A 22500-nucleotide genomic window follows, 5' to 3' on the forward strand; every position below is an offset into this window, starting at 1 on the left:
CATTGATTTTCTCAGGTGTTCAAATACTTATTTGCAGCTGTATCATACAAATAGTTAAAAAAATCATACATTGTGATTTCTGGATTTTTTTTTTTTTTTAGATTATGTCTCTCACAGTGGACATGCACCTACGATGACAATTTCAGACCCCTCCATGATTTCTAAGTGGGAGAACTTGCAAAATAGCAGGGTGTTCAAATCCTTATTTTCGTGTGTGTGTGTGTGTGCGTGTGCGTGTGCGCGCGCACACAGTATCTAACAAAATTGAGTACACCCCTCACATTTTAGTAAATATTTAATTATATGTTTTAATGGGACAACACTGAAGAAATGATATGTTGTATAACAGTGTAAATGTGCTGTCCCCTCAAAATAACTCAACACACAGCCATTAATGTCTAAACCACTTGCAACAAAAGTATACACACCCCTATGTTAAATTCTCATAGAGGCAGGCAGACTTTTATTTTTAAAGGCCAGTTATTTCATGGATCCAGGATACTATGCATCCTGATAAAGTTCCCTTGGCCTTTGGAATTAAAACAATCCCATCCACATACCCCTTCACCATACCTAGAGATTGGCATGGGGTACTTTCCATAAAATCATCTCTCAATGCAAATCAAACCAGCTGTTATGCTAACTGAAATAAAACCATGCCAATCTCTAGGTATGGTAAAGGGTATGTGATGATGTGGGGCTATTTTAATAATGTGTATGTATGTATGTATATATGCATGTGTCTGTGTATGCATGTGTGTGTATGTATGTATGTATATATGCATGTGTCTATGTATGTGTGTGTATGTGTAGGTATGTATATATGCATGTGTCTATGTGTATGCATGTGTTTATGTGTATGTATGTGTGTGTATGTGTAGGTATGTATATATGCATGTGTCTATGTGTATGTATGTGTATATATATATGCATGTGTTTATGTGTATGTATGTGTATATATATATGCATGTGTTTATGTGTATGTATGTGTGTGTATGTGTAGGTATGTATATATGCATGTTTATGTGTATGTGTGTGTATGTGTAGGTATGTATATATGCATGTTTATGTGTATGTGTGTGTATGTGTAGGTATGTATATATGCATGTTTATGTGTATGTGTGTGTATGTGTAGGTATGTATATATGCATGTGTCTATGTGTACGTATGTGTATATATATATATATGCATGTGTCTATGTGTATGTATGTGTGTGTATGTGTAGGTATGTATATATGCATGTTTATGTGTATGTATGTGTGTGTATGTGTAGGTATGTATATATGCATGTGTCTATGTGTATGTATGTGTGTGTATGTGTAGGTATGTATATATGCATGTGTCTATGTGTATGCATGTGTCTATGTGTATGTATTGTGTGTATGTGTAGGTATGTATATATGCATGTGTCTATGTGTATGCATGTGTGTGTATGTGTAGGTATGTATATATGCATGTTTATGTGTATGTGTGTGTATGTGTAGGTATGTATATATGCAGGTTTATGTGTATGTATGTGTGTGTATGTGTAGGTATGTATATATGCATGTGTCTATGTGTATGCATGTGTCTATGTGTATGCATGTGTGTGTATGTGTAGGTATGTATATATGCATGTGTCTATGTGTATGCATGTGTGTGTATGTGTAGGTATGTATATATGCATGTGTCTATGTGTATGCATGTGTCTATGTGAGTGTTGGTAGGTAGATCTACAGTACACGTATGTGTATGTAAACATGTATAAATAAGTGAAGCATCCAATTGTTTAGTATTTAACTAAAGTATAATAATTGAAAGGGTAGGACCAGACACGTTGATTCCTGCTCCTCTCTGAACATGGGAATGCCTGTTTTTGAATCACTTACAATCATTCTGGAAGGTTGTGCTGACATGTTCTTATTTATCTGTTATTTTTAAATGTTATTATATCTTTTTTAACTTGTTCAAAATAAACTAAAAGTACTTAATTATGGTCTGTAAAATATCAGAATGAATAAACAGACAACAGAGAAATGACATGTTATGGCAACATACAGACTTTTACTTCAGATAGGAAGAGGAGACATTTGGGAGACGTTTGTCTCTTCAGTGTCAACAATCAAAACATCCCAGAGGTCAGGGGTCAAGGGGTTAGGGGGTCAGAGCCGGGGTCAGGACGGACTGTGGGAAGACTGATTCTGGGGGATTCTGGGTAGTTTCTAACCCAGTGGTTCTCAAGCTTTTTTCAATAATGTTCCCCCTTTGTTGTTTTTCAGCCATGTACCCCCTAACCAGCGGCAATCATTTTTGGTAGAAAAAGACAAAGTCTGTATAAAGAGGAAGAATACAGCGATGTCAGAGATAGATTCACTAAACAACAGCCTTGGACCTGGAGGACATTTAAATGATGATGAGAAAAGGTGACAAAAACTTTGAAAAAGATGGTAGAAAGAAGGAAGGAAGGCAAGAATAGGTTGAAAAATAGTGATAAAAAGTTAGAAAGAAGAGACACAAACTTCAAAAAAGCAATGAAGACTTCGAAAACACACAGTAGAAAGAAGGAAGGCAGCACTAGGTGTGACAAAAGGGACAAAAAAATTCCAAAAAGAGTGGCCGGGTTGGTTCAGTGGGTAAAGCAGGCGCACGTATACTGAGAGGTTTATGCTTTGATGCAAAAGGTCCAGGGTTAGAATCCGACCTGTGATGATTTCCTGCATGTCTTACACCCCCTCTCTCTATCTCTCTCTCCCCTTTCTCGCCTAGCTGTCCTGTCAAATAAAGGCGGAAAAGCCCAACAAAAATTATCTTTAAAAAAAAAAATAATAATAAAAACAATTCCACAAAAACAAAACTTTGAAAAAAGTGACAAAAACTTATTAGAAAGAAAGACAGTAGAAAAAAGTAAGGAAGAAAGGCAAGAATAGGTCAGAACAGTCTCCTCTGTGTGTGTGTGTGTGTGTGTGTGTGTGTGTGTGTGTGTGTGTGTGTGTGTGTGTGTGTGTGTGTGTGTGTGTGTGTGTGTGTGTGTGTGTGTGTGTGTGTGTGTGTGTGATGTGAAGTTGTGATGAATTCTCTGTTTATCGTCTGCAGGAATGTGAAGCTGAGGTAATGTTTACGTGTCGCGGGTCAGAACAAGAACAATCTGTTTTAATATTATCTTTCTCGTCCCCTAAATCTCCGTCAGACCTCCCTCCGTTCTATCGCTCTGCCTCGGGGAATAACAAACCGGCAGCTGAAACATCTCAGATCAGAGCGTCTCTGATTTCAGTTCTCAGCTCGGCCGCTAAATGACCACAGACAGAACCAACGCCACCGCCACAAAAAGACGCAAAACCACTAAAGATTGATGCAGAATGACTGGAAACAAGTGTGTGTGTGTGTGTGTGTGTGTGTGTGTGTGTGTGTGTGTGTGTGTGTGTGTGTGTGTGTGTGTGTGTGTGTGTGTGTGTGTGTGTGTGACAGTCTGCGGGAGGCCCAGGCTGTGCTGCTGAGGAAGACTCTGTCCCGGGGAGGAGGAGGAGGAGGAGACAAGATGGCCGCCCTGCTGATGAAGCACATCGAGAAGGAGAGGAAGAAGGTTCTGGTAGAAACCAGCGTGAAGACTTTCTTCACTCAGAAGGGCCAGTACACCGTGCACGTGTCCGCCGAGCCAGGTCAGTCCCTTTCTGGGTCCTGTAGGACCTGCAGAGCTGAACACACACGGTCACCGTCTTGTTTGGTGAAAGACGTGACTGCTGTGAAGTGATACGGGAGATATTCGGGGGTCGGCAATGTTTCTTCAACTTAAGGCAAAACACACACCGCTACATTTCTCAGTTTAGTTTGTAGCAACTTTCATCAACAAGGCAAGGTGTGTTAATGATTAACAGGCATTAAAGGCCTCATATTATATCACACGCACACACAGACAGATATACACACAGGTATACACACATAACACAATATACCACCCCAACACACACACACACACACACAAACAAACACACATAACACAGACACACAGACACACACACACAGGCACACACACATAGATATACACACATAACACAATATACCCCCCCAAACACATACACACACACACACACACACACACACACACACACACACACACACAGATATACACACATAACACAATATACCCCCCCAACACACAGACACACACACACACACATATACACACATACACACACAGATATACACACATAACGCAATATACCCCCAACACACATACACAGATATACACACACAGATATACACACATAGCACAATATAACACAATATATCCCCCCAACACACAGACACACACATACACAGATATACACACAGATATACACACATAACACAATATATCCCCCCAACACACAGACACACACACATACACACACAGATATACATACATAACACAATATACCCCCCAACACACACACACACACACACACACACACACACACACACACACACACACACACACACACACACACACAAAAAGCACAGTCAGGCAGTTTAATTTTCAAAAAACACCACATTTTTGTTGTACTGCACATTGCTGCAGCTCCTCTTTTCACCCTGTGTGCTGAGCTCTCTGTTTTAGCTACAGAGTGAGACCTCTCAATTTCTGAGAGCAGACATTTAAATCAAGCCGTCTCCTGTTCGAACACGGTAAGGCGATCTCACCGTGTATTTAACACACATACCACAACACACGGCTCATTATGTCAGTGCTGGGCTGATAGGGTGCTGAGTGATAGACTCAGACGCACATTGTTGGAGAACCAGGCCTGGTGTGATTTAACGGATCTGGAATGCCCGAGTGTGTGTCTGCATGTGAGCGCCAGATAAGCCGAATGTTAACACAGTCTGGTTGTTCAGGCCCCGATCACGGTGATTAGAGCCGTAAACAGTTCCTGTTATTGTCCAGCTGTGCAAAGAACGGTTGCTTTAGTACCAAACTGGTGGAAGAAGGGATGAAGTTAGAGATGGAAGGATGCCTCAGTCAGGGCTGTAGTAGTCTATATCAACAACCTGTCATTTAGGGGTTTGACCGAGAGACATACAGGACAGGTCTAAAAGCCGAGACGCACCGAGCCGATAATTGGCCGTCGGACAGTCTGGCGAGGTCGGTGACTCGAGTCAGTTCGGTGTGTCCCGTGCCGTCGTCCGTCCGAGGGGCCGTCGGCATTCATTTTGGCTGATTTGACTTGTATAATCGGCGGGGCGGGCACTGCCGGCAGTCGGACTCAAATAACCCATCTGATTGGTGGAGAGCTAACCAGGAAATGGTGAGCGGGATGAGCGTGACTAGAGTCTCTCAAAATCGAAAGAAGATCTTTTAAACTGACCTTTGTTGATCTGAAATGAAGACAGATTCAGCAACTGCACGGCTTATTTCTCTCTTAAAATGTTTTCAGAAACACGTTTCGGTGAACTATTTTAGTACAATATGAGATCGTATTCTCAACAAACCGCCATGACAGTCTGGCTTTGAATTTCCGGAAAAACCAGACCCACGTGACGCGTTCGTCCAATCAGCTGCCGTTTTTCATTTTTGGGGCAATGATACAGATTAGCGCCGCCTGCTGTTATAGGGACATATTACGTCTCATCTCTTTGGTGTGTTCTGAGGAACTTTTTGGACCAACTCGGGGAGACTGACCAGCCCTTTTCGGCCGTCTGGGCCTTGAGAGACACATGAGGTACACACAAATGCAGAAAACTCACAATGAATAAAACAGGAGACCCCAACCTAGAAACAAATACTGTCACAAATAAAGTCACATTAACAACAGAAAGTACAAAGGCCTCTAGCCACGAAGCAGGACTGTGACAGTACCCCCCCCCCCCCTCCCTTTATGGGACGGCTTCCAGACGTCCCATAAAGTCCAACTAGAACTGGGTGGGCAGAGGTGGATCTGGAGGAGGGACTCTGCAAGTGTCTGTGTGGACCTGAAGGATGAGGGGAAAACAGGAAGTGGTGAATGTGGGGGCTCTGGGACCGAGGACATCAGGACAACAGGGGCTGTGAGATGGGGGACAGCAGGGGCTCAAAAGAAGGCGGAGACCAGAGGCCGATGGCAAAGGGGGAACTCCTCCGGAGGCCGGATGCGAAGGGGGTGTCGGTACACGATCCGTTCTGCACATGCGCAAAATGTCCGCGCATGCGCTGTTGTACGAGGATTTACGACACTGCACGATCTGTTCCACATTTCCGGTCGACAGCCAAGCTAACGTTAGTTTAGCAAACGGCTAATTCGGCTAACTGCTAGCTGATTGTAGCGGTCTGCCGTTAGCCTCGATAGGCAAGCTAACGTTAGTTTAGCTAACGGCTCATTCGGCTGACTGCTAGCATGTAATAACTTTAAAAGACCCTCAAAATAAAACTTGAAAATAAACGTTACCATATATAACAGCTGTTACGTCAGTTCTACTGTACTTGTGCTTATTTAAAATACAATCACTCAATACTTGTCTTTATTGTTATTACTGTAAAGTCTTAATTTAGCTGTAGCCTGCTTCTCCCATTAAGTTTGACTTAACGTTATTTTAGACTGAATCGAGCTGTCAGCTAGCGGTTAGCCAAATTAGCTGTTAGCTAAACTAACGTTAGCTTGCCGGTGGAGGCTAGCTATAGGGTAGCGTGGAACAGATCGTGCAGGTCGTATCCTCGGTAAAACAGTATTATCTTGCGCATTCGCAGAACGGATCGTGTACCGACAGGGGGAACTCCTCTGGACGCCGAACAGGATGTGAAGGCCCTTTTAAGGGCGAAGGCAGTATTTCAGGATGCTGTTGTATTTCTGGTGCAGTGGACTGTTGCAGCTTTACAAATATTAGGTCTCTTGGGCCACCGATTGGACAAGCGGGGCAGGAGTTGGCCGGCCGCCAACTGGAACCCAGGCAAAGACCAGACGTGGACTGAATCCGGATTTCCACAGGATGCGTAACAGCTGCGGACCGGCTCCGCTGCGTGTCCGCTGCGTGCTCCGCCGTCCGTCAATACCCACCAGGTCCGGATTTCTTGCGGCACGGCTGTGGCAATGACTGAAAGCTGTATTCCCGAGGACCCACAAGTTCTCGTGAATTCAGGTAGAATAGAACCACAAAACCACCACCAGTTAGTTTCCATTCAGAGGAGTAGAGGGGAAACAGCTCTGTGCTGTGTTTTCAAGGTGTAGTGCAGGGAGATATGATCCGCCGTGACCACGGTGCATTTTATTTTGAAAATTAACCGGATATTTATTTGGTTTCTGTGCTTGACTTCCATCACTAGATTGAGCTGCAGAGCCTCATGGTCGAAGACTAGTAGTCATTGGTAACTGGACAAATTACTGATTACTGATCATTTATACTACTTCATTTTCATGCAGATGCGCTGTGGCTCTACAGTCAATAAACTGGGGAGATGGTGTCAGGGTGTCTGTCAATTGTCTGGAAAGGTATTTAAATAAAGTGAGCTTGTTTGAACATGGAGATGGATGTCACTGCCCGATGTGAGTCGCGCATGCGTCACTTTGCAACAAGTAGCCTCCAAGATGCTAACGGCTTTTTGAGCTAACGCACAGTCTATGAGCTAACGTTAGCTATCTAACGTTAGATGTGTGTGTGTGTCTGTCTCTGTGTGTGTGTGTTTGTGTGTCTGTCTGTGTGTGTATGCATGTATGTGTGTGTGTGTGTGTGTGTGTGTGTGTCTGTCTGTCTGTCTGTGTGTGTCTGTGTTTTGAGTATATAATGTATTTCTGTGAATATAATGTGTGTGTGTGTGTATCTGTGTCTGTCTGTGTGTGTGTGATGTGTGTGTGTGTGTGCATGTGTGTGTGTGCGCGTGTGTGTCTGTGTGTGTGTGTTTGTGTGTGTGTGTGTGTGTGTGTGTGTGTGTGTGTGTGTGTGTGTGTGTGAATAGAACATTTCAAATAGTGTTTTGCATTTTGAATACAAATGTTTTCACAACGATTGCAAGAGTTTTCATTCTTGAACAGAGTAAGAAACAGTGTGTAGTGTGTTGCAGAAGTGCAAAGAAAGTGAAAAGCAGAACATGGGTTTGTACTTTTGGTGCCTTTGGTTAAGGCCTGGTTAAAACACATATGGTTTTGGTTCTGTTGTCTAAGCATTCAATCTCAGTGTGTAAGCAATCGGCAAAAACTGTGACCCCACAGATTTTTTAGGTACAGTATGTTCTCATTTCTGAAGTTTGGAATGATCTTGATCAGTAAATGTGGCCCTGATCTGATCAGAGATGGCTCTCCTTCCTTCTCTTCTTTGCCCTCATCTTCTTCCGACTCTGTCTCTCCCTCCTCATCCTCTTGCTCTCTGTCCATTGTTGGCATCAATTGTTCCAAACAGGTAATCTGACCTTTGACCTATTTATTTAATGTGGGCTGTAGTCAACCAAAGAAAATCTTGGTAGGCTGAATTATTAGTGTTATATAACTTTGGGTATTTATGACTCATTACCCATCTTATATTTCACTGTGTGTGTGTGTGTGTGTGTGTGTATGTGTGTGTGAGGGGGATGAGCATGTATGACTATAAAAAAGTATAGACTAATACTTTAGTGTGAAACTTTGTCATTATGATATTTTTATGTCGTTATTTTACCGTTTTAATGTTCTTTTGTACAGCACTTTGTACTGACTTTGATCAGCTTAAGCTGTGTTTTAAATGTGCTCTAAAAATGAACTTTACTTACTTAAATTCAATATAAGAAACATTTTACGTAGCCTACCGAGAGATATGTTGCTTATAATAATTAAAATCACTATCAAAACAGTGAAAACATGGATCCCAAGTGTTATCGTTTATTTCTAACCTTTATTAGACAGACAGGGGATTATAGACTGACATAGACCAAGGTATAATAACAAGTTTATAACACTGACAACACTGCAAGATACAACTATTAGAAATGCATCAAAGACAATTCATATTCCTTCACATATAAAACATCACATCATCTTCTGATTTAAAATCAGTACAGAAACACAAGGTCAAATGGTAAAGGTAAAATGATTTGAAAAAGAAAACACCTTAGGTGACCGTAATGTTAAAAAGTTAATTACCACCATTTAAAAAAATATAAAAAATAATATGACATAACAGCAGCCCCCTCCTGTTGGTCAGGGTGCAATGAAAATTGAATGAAAATATGCATATTAAGGGCCCTATTTTAAGGATCTAAGAGCACGGCGTGAAGCGCCTGGTGCAGGTGTGTTTAGGGCGTGTCCAAATCCACTTTTGCTAGTTTTAATGGCGGAAAAAAGGGTCCTTGCGCCGGGCGCCTGGTTCTAAAGGGTTGTACATAGTGTCTTCATTAATCAGAGGTGTGTTTTGGGCGTAACATGCAATCAACCAATCAGAGATCATCTCCCATTCCCTTTAAAAGCCAGGCGCGTTTGGACCTTGGAGCATTGCTGTTATGATGGAGGATTTGCACCGTAATATTTTTATTTGTAATCTTCTGCATGTGTGTGTGCTGCTGTGCGTCCCTGTGTGTGTAACAAGCATAGTGTGCACGAGCCTAGGAGCATTTTACTAATGCTCTGTTAAAATAACAATGAAATGCTGCGTTATTGACTTTAGACCAGGTTTTTGTTGGTCAATGGTGCCATCACTTCCCGCTGCCTCAAGATAGAAATATGCCCAGAATGCACCTGAACACACCTCCCTGTAAGACCAGCTCGACCATGGGCGCATTTTCTATTTGAACGACGTGGGCGCTGGACGCTGGAACTGACAAATGCGTCGGTCTTAAACTAGCAAAGACACTTGAGTTGGGCTTCGCGCTGCGCCGGGTGCAAGATAGGGCCCCTAGTCTCTCTATGAGGTGAAAGCTGCTCTCCTCTCCTGGTCCTCTGGTTCACAGCAACTGCAGCAGCACAGAGCATCAGCAGCAGGACACTGAGCACTGAACATCGCACTTTGAAGAAGGTGGAGTAAATCCCAAAGGGCTCCATGTACACTAACACAGTGTGTGCTGGTTGACACACACTGATAATCTCCGTCATAAACTGCACACCAGTACTCCCCTGTGTCTTCCACTGAGACATTAGAGATAACCAGGGTACTTTTAGACCAGCTCACTCTGCTCATTCTCGTATCAAACATAACACTAAAGATTCTTCCCTCTGTTCGGTGCGACTTGATGAACCAAGGGTGCCACATACCCTCTCCCCAATCTCTGCATCTGAGAGTGACTTCTTCTCCCTCTGAGAAGAGCTCTACAGCAGGGGGGGCAAATTTGGGGCACACTGCCAGCAAATACGTTTGCTCTCTCATACAGGCTTTACAGGAGTACTGCCCTGAGTGATTTAACGTTAGAGATGAGAACACCAGCGAGTAGTTTTGGTCCACTGAAGGCACAGTCTGGTTGTGTAGTTCTAGTTCAGTGTCAGAGATCTGATCAAACCAACGTGGGGGCTGGTCATCGGTGGAATCAGTGACAGCGCACGGCAACACAGCGATCTCTCCCACTGAGCGGTAGATTGTCTCATACCACAGGAACAACACTGCAGTGTGACTGCTAACACACCGCTGTTGGTTCATCACCAGACAGGTGTAGTCTGTAAGATCTGTTGCTGTGACGTTGGAAACACGAAGAGCTGATGTGTTTGTCACCACTTGGTATCTTCCTCTAACATTGTCCTTGGCTGATGTGGTATTGTCCCCAAAAAATCTGCTCCATGTTTCATGCTCAAATCTAAAGTCTCGTTTGAGCCACTGGATATCCAGATTATCAGCTGCTCCCACACATGGCAGGTCCACGGTTTCTTGCTCCAAATGTTGTCTTCCCATATTTTGAAGTACAAACAGTAATAGTGATGTTGTTCTCATGCATCACGTTGTCCTCAGTCCAACACTCCTCTCGGTACGGGCCGGAGTCTGAATGGGTCAGGTTGAGGATGGTGTAAGAAGAAGTATTCACCGTGTTGACAAGTCGTTGTTTCAGGTCTCCAGGTACTGAGGAGTTGTTGGACCAGAGGTCAGAGGTGTTCCACAGGACAAGCTTCTCCTCACCAACAGATCTGGGGATCAGGCAGGACTTGATGTTCTCGGGGAGGTTGAAAGTGTAATTGGTCCTTTCCTTTTGGATGATGATCCGTTCTTGTGCATGGATGTTGTTGATGAGAGCAAACAGCAGGAAGTCGAGCTCTGTGACTGCAGCCATTCTGCTGTGAGTTCGACAAACAGTGACACCACTCAGCTCATATACACTCTACACCAACCCTTGTCAACAGCTTGTTTTCTTTTTTCTAAAGAACATGACTTCTTTATCTAATCATCATAAGAAATGCATTAAGGCTCTCTATCAGGTAATCGTTTTTCTTTGTACATGTCTAAAACACTGAGGCTTACGTATCTTCAAACATAGATCTGTGTGTGTGTGTGTGTGTGTGTTTGTGTTCTTGTTTAACTATATTCGTGGGGTCGAAAAACCCGGGAGTCCAGTATATTTGTGGGGCCAAAATGCTGGAACCCACAAGTTTAAAGGGCTGTTTGAGGGTTAAGACTTGGTTTTAGGATTAGGGATATAATAGACCTTTTTCACAGCAGACATGTTGACTTGTCATAGTAGGAAAAGCGCAGCTGAACTTGATAACCTTAACGATGGCTCAGTTCCATCAAGTGTCCCAGTAAGCTATTTCAGTGAGTCAGCATGCACAATACCAGGGCCTCTCCTAAGTGGAATGCAGCCATCAGTAATGGTTTAATACCAGGGCCTCTCCTAAGTGGAATGCAGCCATCATTAATGGTTTAATACCAGGACCTCTCCTAAGTGGAATGCAGCCATCAGTAATGGTTTAATACCAGGACCTCTCCTAAGTGGAATGCAGCCATCAGTAATGGTTTAATACCAGGACCTCTCCTAAGTGGAATGCAGCCATCAGTAATGGTTTAATACCAGGACCTCTCCTAAGTGGAATGCAGCCATCATTAATGGTTTAATACCAGGACCTCTCCTAAGTGGAATGCAGCCATCAGTAATGGTTTAATACCAGGGCCTCTCCTAAATGGAATGCAGCCATAATTAATGGTTTAATACCAGGGCCTCTCCTAAGTGGCAGCCATCATTAATGGTTTAATACCAGGACCTCTCCTATGGGAATGCAGCCATCAGTAATGGTTTAATACCAGGACCTCTCCTAAATGGAATGCAGCCATCAGTAATGGTTTAATACCAGGACCTCTCCTAAATGGAATGCAGCCATCAGTAATGGTTTAATACCAGGGCCTCTCCTAAATGGAATGCAGCCATAAGTAATGGTTTAATACCAGGGCCTCTCCTAAGTGGAATGCAGCCATAATTAATGGTTTAATACCAGGGCCTCTCCTAAGTGGAATGCAGCCATCAGTAATGGTTTAATACCAGGACCTCTCCTAAGTGGAATGCAGCCATCATTAATGGTTTGGAATACACCTGTGCTTTTCCTACTATGACATGTCAACATGTCTGCTGTGAAAAAGGTCTATTAGGTTATGGTTAGGGTGAGGGTAAGGGTTAAGGTTAGGCATTTAGTTGTGATGGTTAAGGTTAGGGTAAGGGGCTAGGGAATACATTGTCAATGACGGGTCCCCACAAAGATAGTGCTGTGTGTGTGTGTGTGTGTGTGTGTGTGTGTGTGTGTGTGTGTGTGTGTGTGTGTGTGTGTGTGTGTGTGTGTGTGTGTGTGTGTGTGTGCAGCGTGCAGTGTGCAGTGCAGTGAGAAAATATGCAAGTTGCCGGTAGATTTGCTTGACTCACCGGGCAAAAAAAATGACATTTGAACATTCCCTAACCATTATGCTGGTGGAGAAAAAGTTAATTTTGAACCCTGCATACTGGGGCTGGTATGCAGGTTTCAAAATTAACTTTTTTTTTACCACTTAGCTGAGTGGTAGGAGACAAACTGAGACAGAGACAAAAGGGCACCCTGGCTCTTAATGGCATGATGGCTAAAGGTTGAGGGTGGAGCGTGGCTGTCATAAAAAATGTATTGTATAGTAAACAAGTGAAAAGTCTGTAAGTTAAGCTGAAACTGCATTTTGTACAAAGTATGCAGCTTGTGTTATAGTGGAATGTGGATACATCAGAAAGCTATACTGTTATGTTGGCAAGCGGGTTAGCTTGCTAATATTTAATTAACATTAGCATACTAACAGCTAACTTGTCCTCTCTGGTAGACAATGGTTGCTAAAATAATCATTTGACGTGCTTAAATCTCTACAGGCACCTTGTGGAGTTGTTTTCGGGACAACTCTCTCTATGATAGGATGGAAGTGGGCCATAGTAGCTTGTGATTGGTCAATGTTCAGATGAGAGACATGGGTCCTCCCACCGAAATGTTTTACTGAAGTAGATACCATTTCCAGTATTCTGGTGCATTTATATTAACAATTCTGACAGACAGGAGAGGCACTCAAACACTGGGGGCCCTATCTTGCACCCGGCGCAGCGCAAAGCCCTACGCAAGTGTCTTTGCTAGTTTAAGACCGACCCAGTTGTCAATTTCCTGTCCAGCGCCCACGTCGTTTAAATAGCAAATGCACCTGAGCCCATCTGTGCGCCCATGCTCTTACAGGGAGGTGTGTTCAGGTGCATTCTGGGCGTGCTGCTCTTACAGGGAGGTGTGTTCAGGTGCATTCTGGGCGTGCTGCTCTTACAGGGAGGTGTGTTCAGGTGCATTCTGGGCGTGCTGGTCTTACAGGGAGGTGTGTTCAGGTGCATTCTGGGCGTGCTGGTCTTACAGGGAGGTGTGTTCAGGTGCATTCTGGGCGTGCTGCTCTTACAGGGAGGTGTGTTCAGGTGCATTCTGGGCGTGCTGGTCTTACAGGGAGGTGTGTTGAGGTGCATTCTGGGAGTATTGCTATCTTGAGCCAGTGGGAAGTGATCGCACCATTGACCAACAAAAACCTGGTCTAAAGTCAGTAACGCAGCATTTCATTGTTATTTTAACAGAGCATTAGTAAAATGCTCCTAGGCTCTTGCACAGTGCGTACACACTATGCTTGTTACACACACAGGGACTTACAGCAGCACACACACATGCAGAAGATTACAAATACAAATATTACGGTGCAAATCCTCCATCATAACAGCAATGCTCCAAGGTCCAAACGCACCTGGCTTTTAAAGGGAATGGGAGATGATCTCTTATTGGTTGATTGCATGTTACGCCCAAAACACACCTCTGATTAATGAAGACACTAAGTACAACCCTTCAGAACCAGGCGCCCGGCACACGGACCCTTTTTACCGCAGTCAAACTAGCAAAAATGGATTTGGACACGCCCTAAACACACCCATGCGCTTAGATCGGTTAAAATGGGCCCTGGAAGTATTGTTATTATTATATAGACTAGTTTTGCTGGGGTATACATGTGGATTGGGAGACTGCAGTCTCTGTTTGCAGTTATAACCCTAACCCACACACACACACAAACACATACATACACACACACAGACACACATCACACACACACACACACACGGTGGTTTCCCACATCTCTTAAATAATCTGTGTTTAAGTCACGTCAATCTCAGTGGTTTTGGCTTCACTTCCTCTCACATTTCCCCGACAGATTTCCATCAAACCGACACCAACTTAAAATGTTGCATGCTCGTTTTTTATTACTATATTACTTTTATCTACTGTGTATCTAAGGTCCTTCCTATTTACTGGAGCAGTGAACAATGTTTGCATTGCATAAAATACTCATGGGATGGGAATGATTGTTGCAGGTATTAGTTGTAACTAGGGAAACTGAGTAATTATTCGGAAAAAAAACTTTACATTTTGATTGGAAAACAAATTAAAATAAATTAATGGTTTAAAAAAATTTTATTCACGAAGTGACCATGGTATAACTGGGTTAATGCCCTTCGAGGTGTCCATTGTCAGCTATTAATAAACTTTGGTGCTGCCCGTCCGACGCGCACACCTCACTGTCGTTCATTAATATCAACCCTTACATGAACACAAACCGCATTCAAAGGAGCAATAATAATCCAAACTGATGTCCCTCAATCCGATTATTAAACGCCAACATATTCTCACCCGTAATTAAAGGTCCAGTGTGAACGTTGTTAGTTGTTCATTAGTAAAATCTGTGTTGCCCCGTTCACCAACTTGTCCTTTTTCATGAATATTTACCACCACCATCAATTCCAAGTATTCCTATTGGCTTGAAATGTTACATTTTCATTCGCATGAACTGGAGTAGACGGTCCATATTCATGCTCCATCTTGAAATACGTTAGCCGGTAAGGGACATACAGGACATACTGCTCCACCTTTCGCGTTTTCTCTGTCACATGATAAACTCACAGCTGCTGCTAATGCTGCTAATGGGTATCGTAGCTTCCCGACCCTGGCAAGTTTGAAGAAGGAAACATGGAGGACCACACGTATTCAAAATCCCAATTTCTTTGCCCAGAAAAAGAAAAAGGATACTGAAAAGAGCAAGAGACCGGCTTTTTGAAGCGTGAAGGCTACCGTAGCTGTAATACGTACTTTGAACTGCGTGGCGCGAGAGAGTTGATTGTGATATATGATCTCAGCGCTAGATTCCCACACATTGGACCTTAGATCAGTTTGTGTTTAAAGTTCACTCGGTTCGATGTCTGCCCAGCTGCCTCTGTGCAGCTGTAGGGAACAGACCCCTCAACCCCCTGAGTTTACTCCGTGTGAATGAAGTTATTGTTAGTGTTGAGCTGCGTGGACTCAAAGGGCTCAGATCAGCTCACAATCACAACTCAACAAAGCTCCTGAAGAATCCCTCCCAGCTCCCAGTTTCCTGTTCCAGCTGTCAATCACTCTCATTGTTGCTCAGGATTTAACCTCTGACCGGTCAACACACATTTCCACTGAATGATCACACTGGAAAAAAGGCCAAATCTGCCAATGGAACAAGTAAAAGTTTCTGGAAATAAGATATGGGACCCTATTTTAAGGATCTAAGGTGTGTTTAGGGCGTGTCCAAATCCAGTTTTGCTAGTTTTGTCGGTGTAAAAAAAGGGTCTGTGCGCTGGGCGCCTGGTTCTAAAGGGTTGTACTTAGTGTCTTCATTAATCAGAGGTGTGTTTTGGGCGTAACATGCAATCAACCAATCAGAGATCATCTCCCATTCCCTTGGAGCTTGGAGCATTGCTGTTATGATGGAGGATTTGCACCGTAATATTTTTATTGTAATCTTCTGCATGTGTGTGTGCTGCTGTGCGTCCCTGTGTGTGTAACAAGCGTAGTGTGTGTCCCTGTGTGTGTAACAAGCATAGTGTGTGCACGCTGTGCACGAGCCTAGGAGCATTTTACTAATTTGCTGTTAAAATAACAATGAAATGCTGCGTTATTGACTTTAGACCAGGTTTTTGTTGGTCATTATGGCGCCATCACTTCCCGCTGCCTCAAGATAGCAATACTCCCAGAATGCCCCTGAACACACCTCCCTGTAAGACCAGCACGCCCACAGGCGCACAGATGGGCGCAGGTGCATTTGCTATTTAAACGACGCGTGCGCTGGACGGTCTTAAAATAGCAAAGACACTTGCATCGACCTTAACGCAGCAGTTTAAAACCCTTATGAGATGTAAAAAAAAAAAAGCTTGTTTCATCTGAGACACAATTTAAAACTATGTTTTCTTCTCTTTCACTTTACAAGATATTTTAGATGCTATATTCTAAAAACAAGTCCCTATGTCTCACTGAAATATGACTTACTCTCGCCTGGTTAAGGAAGGGCTTAACTTAAGCCAGAAGGCATTTTGACAACATTGCTAATCTGTCAAATGTCATACTGCAGTCAAACGTCACCCCCCCCAGATTATTAACTTCTGGCTTAACGTAGAAAGCCCGAGCACCCAATCTTAGGACTGGAGCATTTAAAGTGGCCATATTATGCTAATTTTCAGGTTCATAATTGTAAATTGAGATTGTACCAGAATAGGTTTACATGGTTTGATTTTTTAAAAAGCACATTGCTGCAGCTCCTCTTTTCACCCTGTGTTCTGGTCTCTGTTTTAGCTACAGAGTGAGACATCTCACTTCTGTAACGTCACACATGCGCCGTAGCTAGGTAAGGACTACATGAGCTAGCTAGCTGTTTCTCCAACTTCGGCCTGTACAAGGCAGGATTAGCCGGGAGACTTCTTCTAAATGAGGGCGCACTTCCAATTTATATATATATACCTGCAGAACAGGGACATGGAAGTAGTTCTATACAATTTATCGTGTAGATTATGGTGAATTTGTGTGTGTTGTAGCAGTGTTTTGCCATTGAGAACGAGCTAGCATGCTAACGGTTAGCCCCCTATAGGCCCCTGGTTTCGGCTAGTGACGTAGAAAGCCGTGCAGATTTTGATCAGCTCACCAGGAGACTGAAGGCAGGACACATTCAGAAACCATATCTCACTCAGAATACCATGGATGGGTTTTTGTCAACGTTTGTATGCATATGGAAGCACCAGAGACACAAAATAACACCCCAAATCCCAGAAAAAGTAATAATATAATATGGGTACTTTAAGATGCAAGAAGTACCTAAAATAATAATACGCTCAGTTGTATCCTCATTCAAATGAAGAAAGTTATGTGACAGCCAAATAACTTATCATTTATCATATTTAAAAACAGCTAAAAGAGAGAATATTGGACATTCATCAGTTGACACAGAGACAAAGACTTGGTGATTCAAACTTCCATTTACATGGAGTCAATGGCCCCACAGTGTTGCATGATGGGAAAATACTGTTGGATAGCGTTGTTCTAGCAAGCGTCAGTGGCCCTCGATCATTGTTGAGACCCAGCGGTGCAATGGGGCTCTAAATATTGAGATTTAAGTAGTCTGGATCAACGACAAGGTTCATTTACCGGATGTTACGCCGGATGTCCCTCACCTTCATCTCTCCGTGTGTCGCCGTTCTCAAACTCCGCTCATTTCCGGAAACAACCACAACCTTCGAGCTACACGCTGAAAATGTGAAGTTTAGAAGAACATTTGGACGGTGCAACAAGGCAGGCCTGCTCGATTCTTTCAGGGAATGATTGTAAAGACGATGATTGACATGCTTTATTTAAGAGAAAAAGTCAAATATTGTTACTCTATTATTGCATGTCTCATATACCCTAGTCTTCTCACTTACATTTTGGGCCTCATAAAGCCTCGGAAAAGTTCGGCAATAAAGTTCCTGAGCCAGCGACAAGTACGTTGAAAAAACTTGGAAAAAGTCTCAAAAAAGGCATCAAAATTGTCTGAAAAAGTGCCAAAAAACATGAGAAAGCACCAAAAACTTCAGGAAAATTGCCAAAACATTGAATGAAGCATAATGAAATGTCAAAAGCACCAAAAACTTTGGAAAAAGCGACAAAATCTAGGTGGGCCTAAATTTATTGTGAAGCTAAATTGAAATGCGGGCCGGATCAAAACCTGCACGGAGCCGGATTTGGCCCTCGGGCCTTGAGTTTGACACATGTGGTCTAGACTAACCTTCAGTCTCTGTTTGAAGAATAGCTTTGCTAAATGCTAACTCCAGCTTGTTACAGGCTGCACTGTAATGACCCTGACACTGAAACAGGAAGCTGTCCCTGTTTAAATCTGCACACAGTTTGATGCTAAGCTCCCAGTTTATTTAACCAATGGCCGCTGGTTTTCTTCTCTTCTTATTCGTTTTGCTTCTATTTTGAGGTTTTTGCTTATGTTTTTATTCATTTCCCATCTAATTTGATCTTTTATCTATACATTTTTGCTTAAAGTGCTCATATTATGCTCACTTTCAGGTTCATAATTGTATTTAGAGGTTATATCAGAATAGGTCTACATGGTTTAATTGTCAAAAAACACCATATTTTCGTTGTACTGCACATTGCTGCAGCTCCTCTTTTCACCCTGTGTGTTGAGCTCTCTGTTTTAGCGACAGAGTGAGACCTCTCACTTCTGTTCCATCTTTGTTGGGAGTCGCACATGTGCAGTAACTAGGTAAGGACTACTAGCCAGTCAGAAGCAGAGTATGAGGGCGTGCCCTGACAGTACCTAGGTAAGGACTACTAGCCAGTCAGAAGCAGAGTATGAGGGCGTGCCCTGACAGTACCTAGGTAAGGACTACTAGCCAGTCAGAAGCAGAGTATGAGGGTGTGCCCTGACAGTACCTAGGTAAGGACTACTAGCCAGTCAGAAGCAGAGTATGAGGGCGTGCCCTGACAGTACCTAGGTAAGGACTACTAGCCAGTCAGAAGCAGAGTATGAGGGCGTGCCCTGACAGTACCTAGGTAAGGACTACTAGCCAGAGCAGTTGGTGAACAGTGTTTTCTGTTGGAGATGGTAAGTCCTATAACGTGCACAAAAAAAGATATATAACACAATAAAGGAAAGGGAAAAAAGCCAAAAGGCATAATATGAGCACTTTAAAGCACCACAGAGCACTCCTACATAGAGTCGTCCTCTCAGACATCTGACCTGCACCGTGAATCGTTTTTCCGTATTTGTTTTTTAATCCATTTTTTGTCGCCTTGTGTCTACTTTCAGTTATTTTACTGTCCGTTTGTACAGCTATGGATTGGTCCTGTCAGACATCTGACTGTGATCGGCTCCGTGGCAGCAGAGCCGTAACTTTTTAACAACAGTTTTAACATGCCAGCGTCGTGTTCGTGACTTGTTTGTGCCGAAAGAAAGGAGGCCGTCGCAGGTCTGGAGTCAGTGTTCAGAAGCTGGTTCCAGCGGTGCAGTCAGCTGCTGCTTTCAGCTGAAACCAGAACCGGGGGGTTGCATCATCAGCCAGACCTACGCCGCCGATGTTCGTTATGAAACAGGAGAGCTCTCGCTCAAACCGAGAAAAAAGGCAGATAAAGAGAGAAAGGAGAAAGTAAGGAGAGAGAGAGAGAGAGAGAGAGGACTGATGGAACAGATCCCTGCTAAACATTTAGTTTGGAGCTGAGCCCAGTCCTGCACACTGCTTTCAATTATCCCTCTCTCTCTCTCTCTCTCTCTCTCTCTCTGTCTCTCTATCTGTCCCCCTCTCTCTCTCTGTGTCTCTCTCGCTCTCTCTCTCTCTCTCTCTCTCTCTCTCTCTCTCGCTCCCTTTTGCTCGCTCACACGCAGTAGTGTTTAGGGAAAAACAAATGAGTGCGGAGCGAGAAAGGGGGAAGCGCCTTGTTCGTTTTCTTTTTCCTTCCTTCCCAACTTTTTCCCTGCGACGCTCGTTTTCACTCCACCACAGAGTAATAAAGAGAGAGAGAGAGACACACAGAGACACAGAGAGAGACAGAGAGAGAGAGAGAGAGAGAGGTAGAGGGGAGAGAGAGGTTTTGGGAGTTTTGAACGATGCAGCTCTCTCAGAAACTCTGACTGCGACCTCTCAACATGCTGCCTGCCTTTCTGTCGTGCGTCCTCACGGTCTTCTTCTTCTTCTTCTTCTTCTTCTCTTGTCCCCCGCCAGCCGGTGGACAGACTCCGGTCTCCGGGGGAGGAGGGGGAGGACTGGGGGGGGTGGAGAGGATCCAGGTGATGTTCACGCCCACCGTGTGCAAGGTGCGCTGCAGCCAGGACCGATGTGTCAACTACTGCGAGAGAGGCAACCTCACCTCGCTGTACAGCAACGGGGGAGACGGGGGAGACGGGAGGAGAGACGGAGCCCACGGACCGGGCTTCAGAGTCTGTGAGTGGGTTTCATATGTGTGTGTGTGGTGTGTGTGTGTGTGTGTGTGTGTCTTTTAATGTGTTCATCATATTTTGTCTGGGGGGGGCACAATTGTTTTGAATCTTCCTCACCTGTGTGTGTGTGTCTGTGTGTGTGTGTGTGTGTGTCTTGTGTGTTGTGTGTGTGTGTGTGTGTGTGTGTGTTGTGCATGTCTTGTGTGTGTGTGTGTGTGTGTGTGTGTGTGTGTGTGTGCATGTCTGTGTGTGTGTGTGTCTGTGTTGTGCATGTGTCTGTGTGTGTGTTTGTGTCTGTGTGTGTGTTTGTGTCTGTGTGTGTCTGTGCGTGTCTGTGTGTGTGTGTTGTCTGTGCATGCGTGTGTGTGTGTGTTTGTGTCTGTGTGTGTGCGTGTCTGTGCATGTGTCTGTATGTGTGTGTGTATGTGTGTGTCTGTGTGTTTCTGTATTTGTGTGTGTGTGTGTGCGTGTCTGTGCATGTGTGTGTATGTGTGTATGTGAATGTGTGTGTGTGCGTGTCTGTATGTCTGTGTCTGTGTGTTTGTGTGTTTCTGTATGTGTGTGTATGTGGGCATGTCTGTGCATGTGTGTGCCTGCGTGTGTCTGTATCTGTGTGTATGTCTGTGTGCTTGTGTGTGTGTCTGTGTGTGTGTCTGTGTGCGTGTGTGCTTGTGTGTGTCTGTGTGTGTGTGTGTGTGTGTGTGCCTGTGTGCGTGTGTGTCATGTCTGAAGGTAAAGTCTGGTTGTAAACAACCACTTAACAAAGAGAAACTTGAGGTCAGGAAATTAGCAGAGTGCCGCCACGGAAAGAAAGAGCCGCCTGTTGAACGCGCTGCAGTGAGAGCTTCAACACGTGAAGCAACACACACACACACACACACACACACACACATATTCAACACGTGAAGCAACATGTGTGTAACGCATGAAGCCTCTCCAGCTGACCTGCAGCTGTGTGACGCTCTGCACAGCCAGAGCATCTCAACTGATCCCAGATCTGATTGGACTGATTGATCTGCAGACACACAGATGATCCATCCCCCTCAGCATGGAGGCAGTTGGAATTACAACCAGTTGCACATTACTAATTTGTGCATTAAAAAAAAAAATCTGTTATATTTTATCCCATTCATGTCTTCTTGAGGGTGATGAAAATGACCTTATGACCTAGTTTTACTGGCTGTTTATGTGCATCGACTAAAGAAGAGCTTTCTTAAATTAGCATTCTCCTTTGCGTTGATTTTCTGGTGAAATATTTGGAGCTACATTTGGACAAAAACCTGGACTAAAGAGAGAGAGAGAGAGAGGAGCAAAGAGGGAGGAGAAACATCACGGACATATGGCTTTCATTTATCATTATCTTAACTCACACACACACACACAAACAGACACAGAGACACACACACACACACACAAACATACAGACACAGACACACAGCCTGTCGCTCTCTGCATTTATTCATGTATTCCTGTGTTTATTGAGTTTTTATTGTAGTAAGAACTATTCTTCCTGGGGTCCACGCAAAACACAAGACAGTCAACAATCCCATGGTCAATCTACAGCACACGTGTGTCAAACTGAAGCCCCGTGGATTTTGAGACTCAAACAAGCAGTCAGTATTCATATTTAGGCCTGTGAAACAGGTGTGTTCAGGTGCATTCTGGGCTTGCTGGTCTTACAGGGAGGTGTGTTCAGGTGCATTCTGGGCGTGCTGCTCTTACAGGGAGGTGTGTTCAGGTGCATTCTGGGCGTGCTGCTCTTACAGGGAGGTGTGTTCAGGTGCATTCTGGGCGTGCTGCTCTTACAGGGAGGTGTGTTCAGGTGCATTCTGGGAGTATTTCTATCTTGAGGCAGCGGGAAGTGATCGCACCATTGACCAACAAAAACCTGGTCTAAAGTCAATAACG

General features: G+C 43.9%; 2 protein-coding genes across 4 annotated transcripts in view; both read left to right on the forward strand.

Moving 5' to 3' along the window:
• LOC120571101 (zinc finger protein 664-like) overlaps positions 1-22500 on the forward strand; it is a 416820-nt gene that overhangs the window by 242306 nt on the left and 152014 nt on the right. The window lies entirely within an intron of this gene.
• The window catches only part of LOC120570706 (latent-transforming growth factor beta-binding protein 2-like), a 47665-nt gene continuing 45170 nt past the window's right edge, over positions 20006-22500 (forward strand). Inside the window, 1 exon segment of the mRNA XM_039819184.1 lies at positions 20006-20596. Coding sequence (XP_039675118.1) covers positions 20302-20596 — 295 coding nt within the window. The 5' untranslated portion in view covers positions 20006-20301.

This window comes from Perca fluviatilis, chromosome 2, assembly GCF_010015445.1.
Source record: "Perca fluviatilis chromosome 2, GENO_Pfluv_1.0, whole genome shotgun sequence".
Lineage (NCBI taxonomy): Eukaryota > Metazoa > Chordata > Actinopteri > Perciformes > Percidae > Perca > Perca fluviatilis.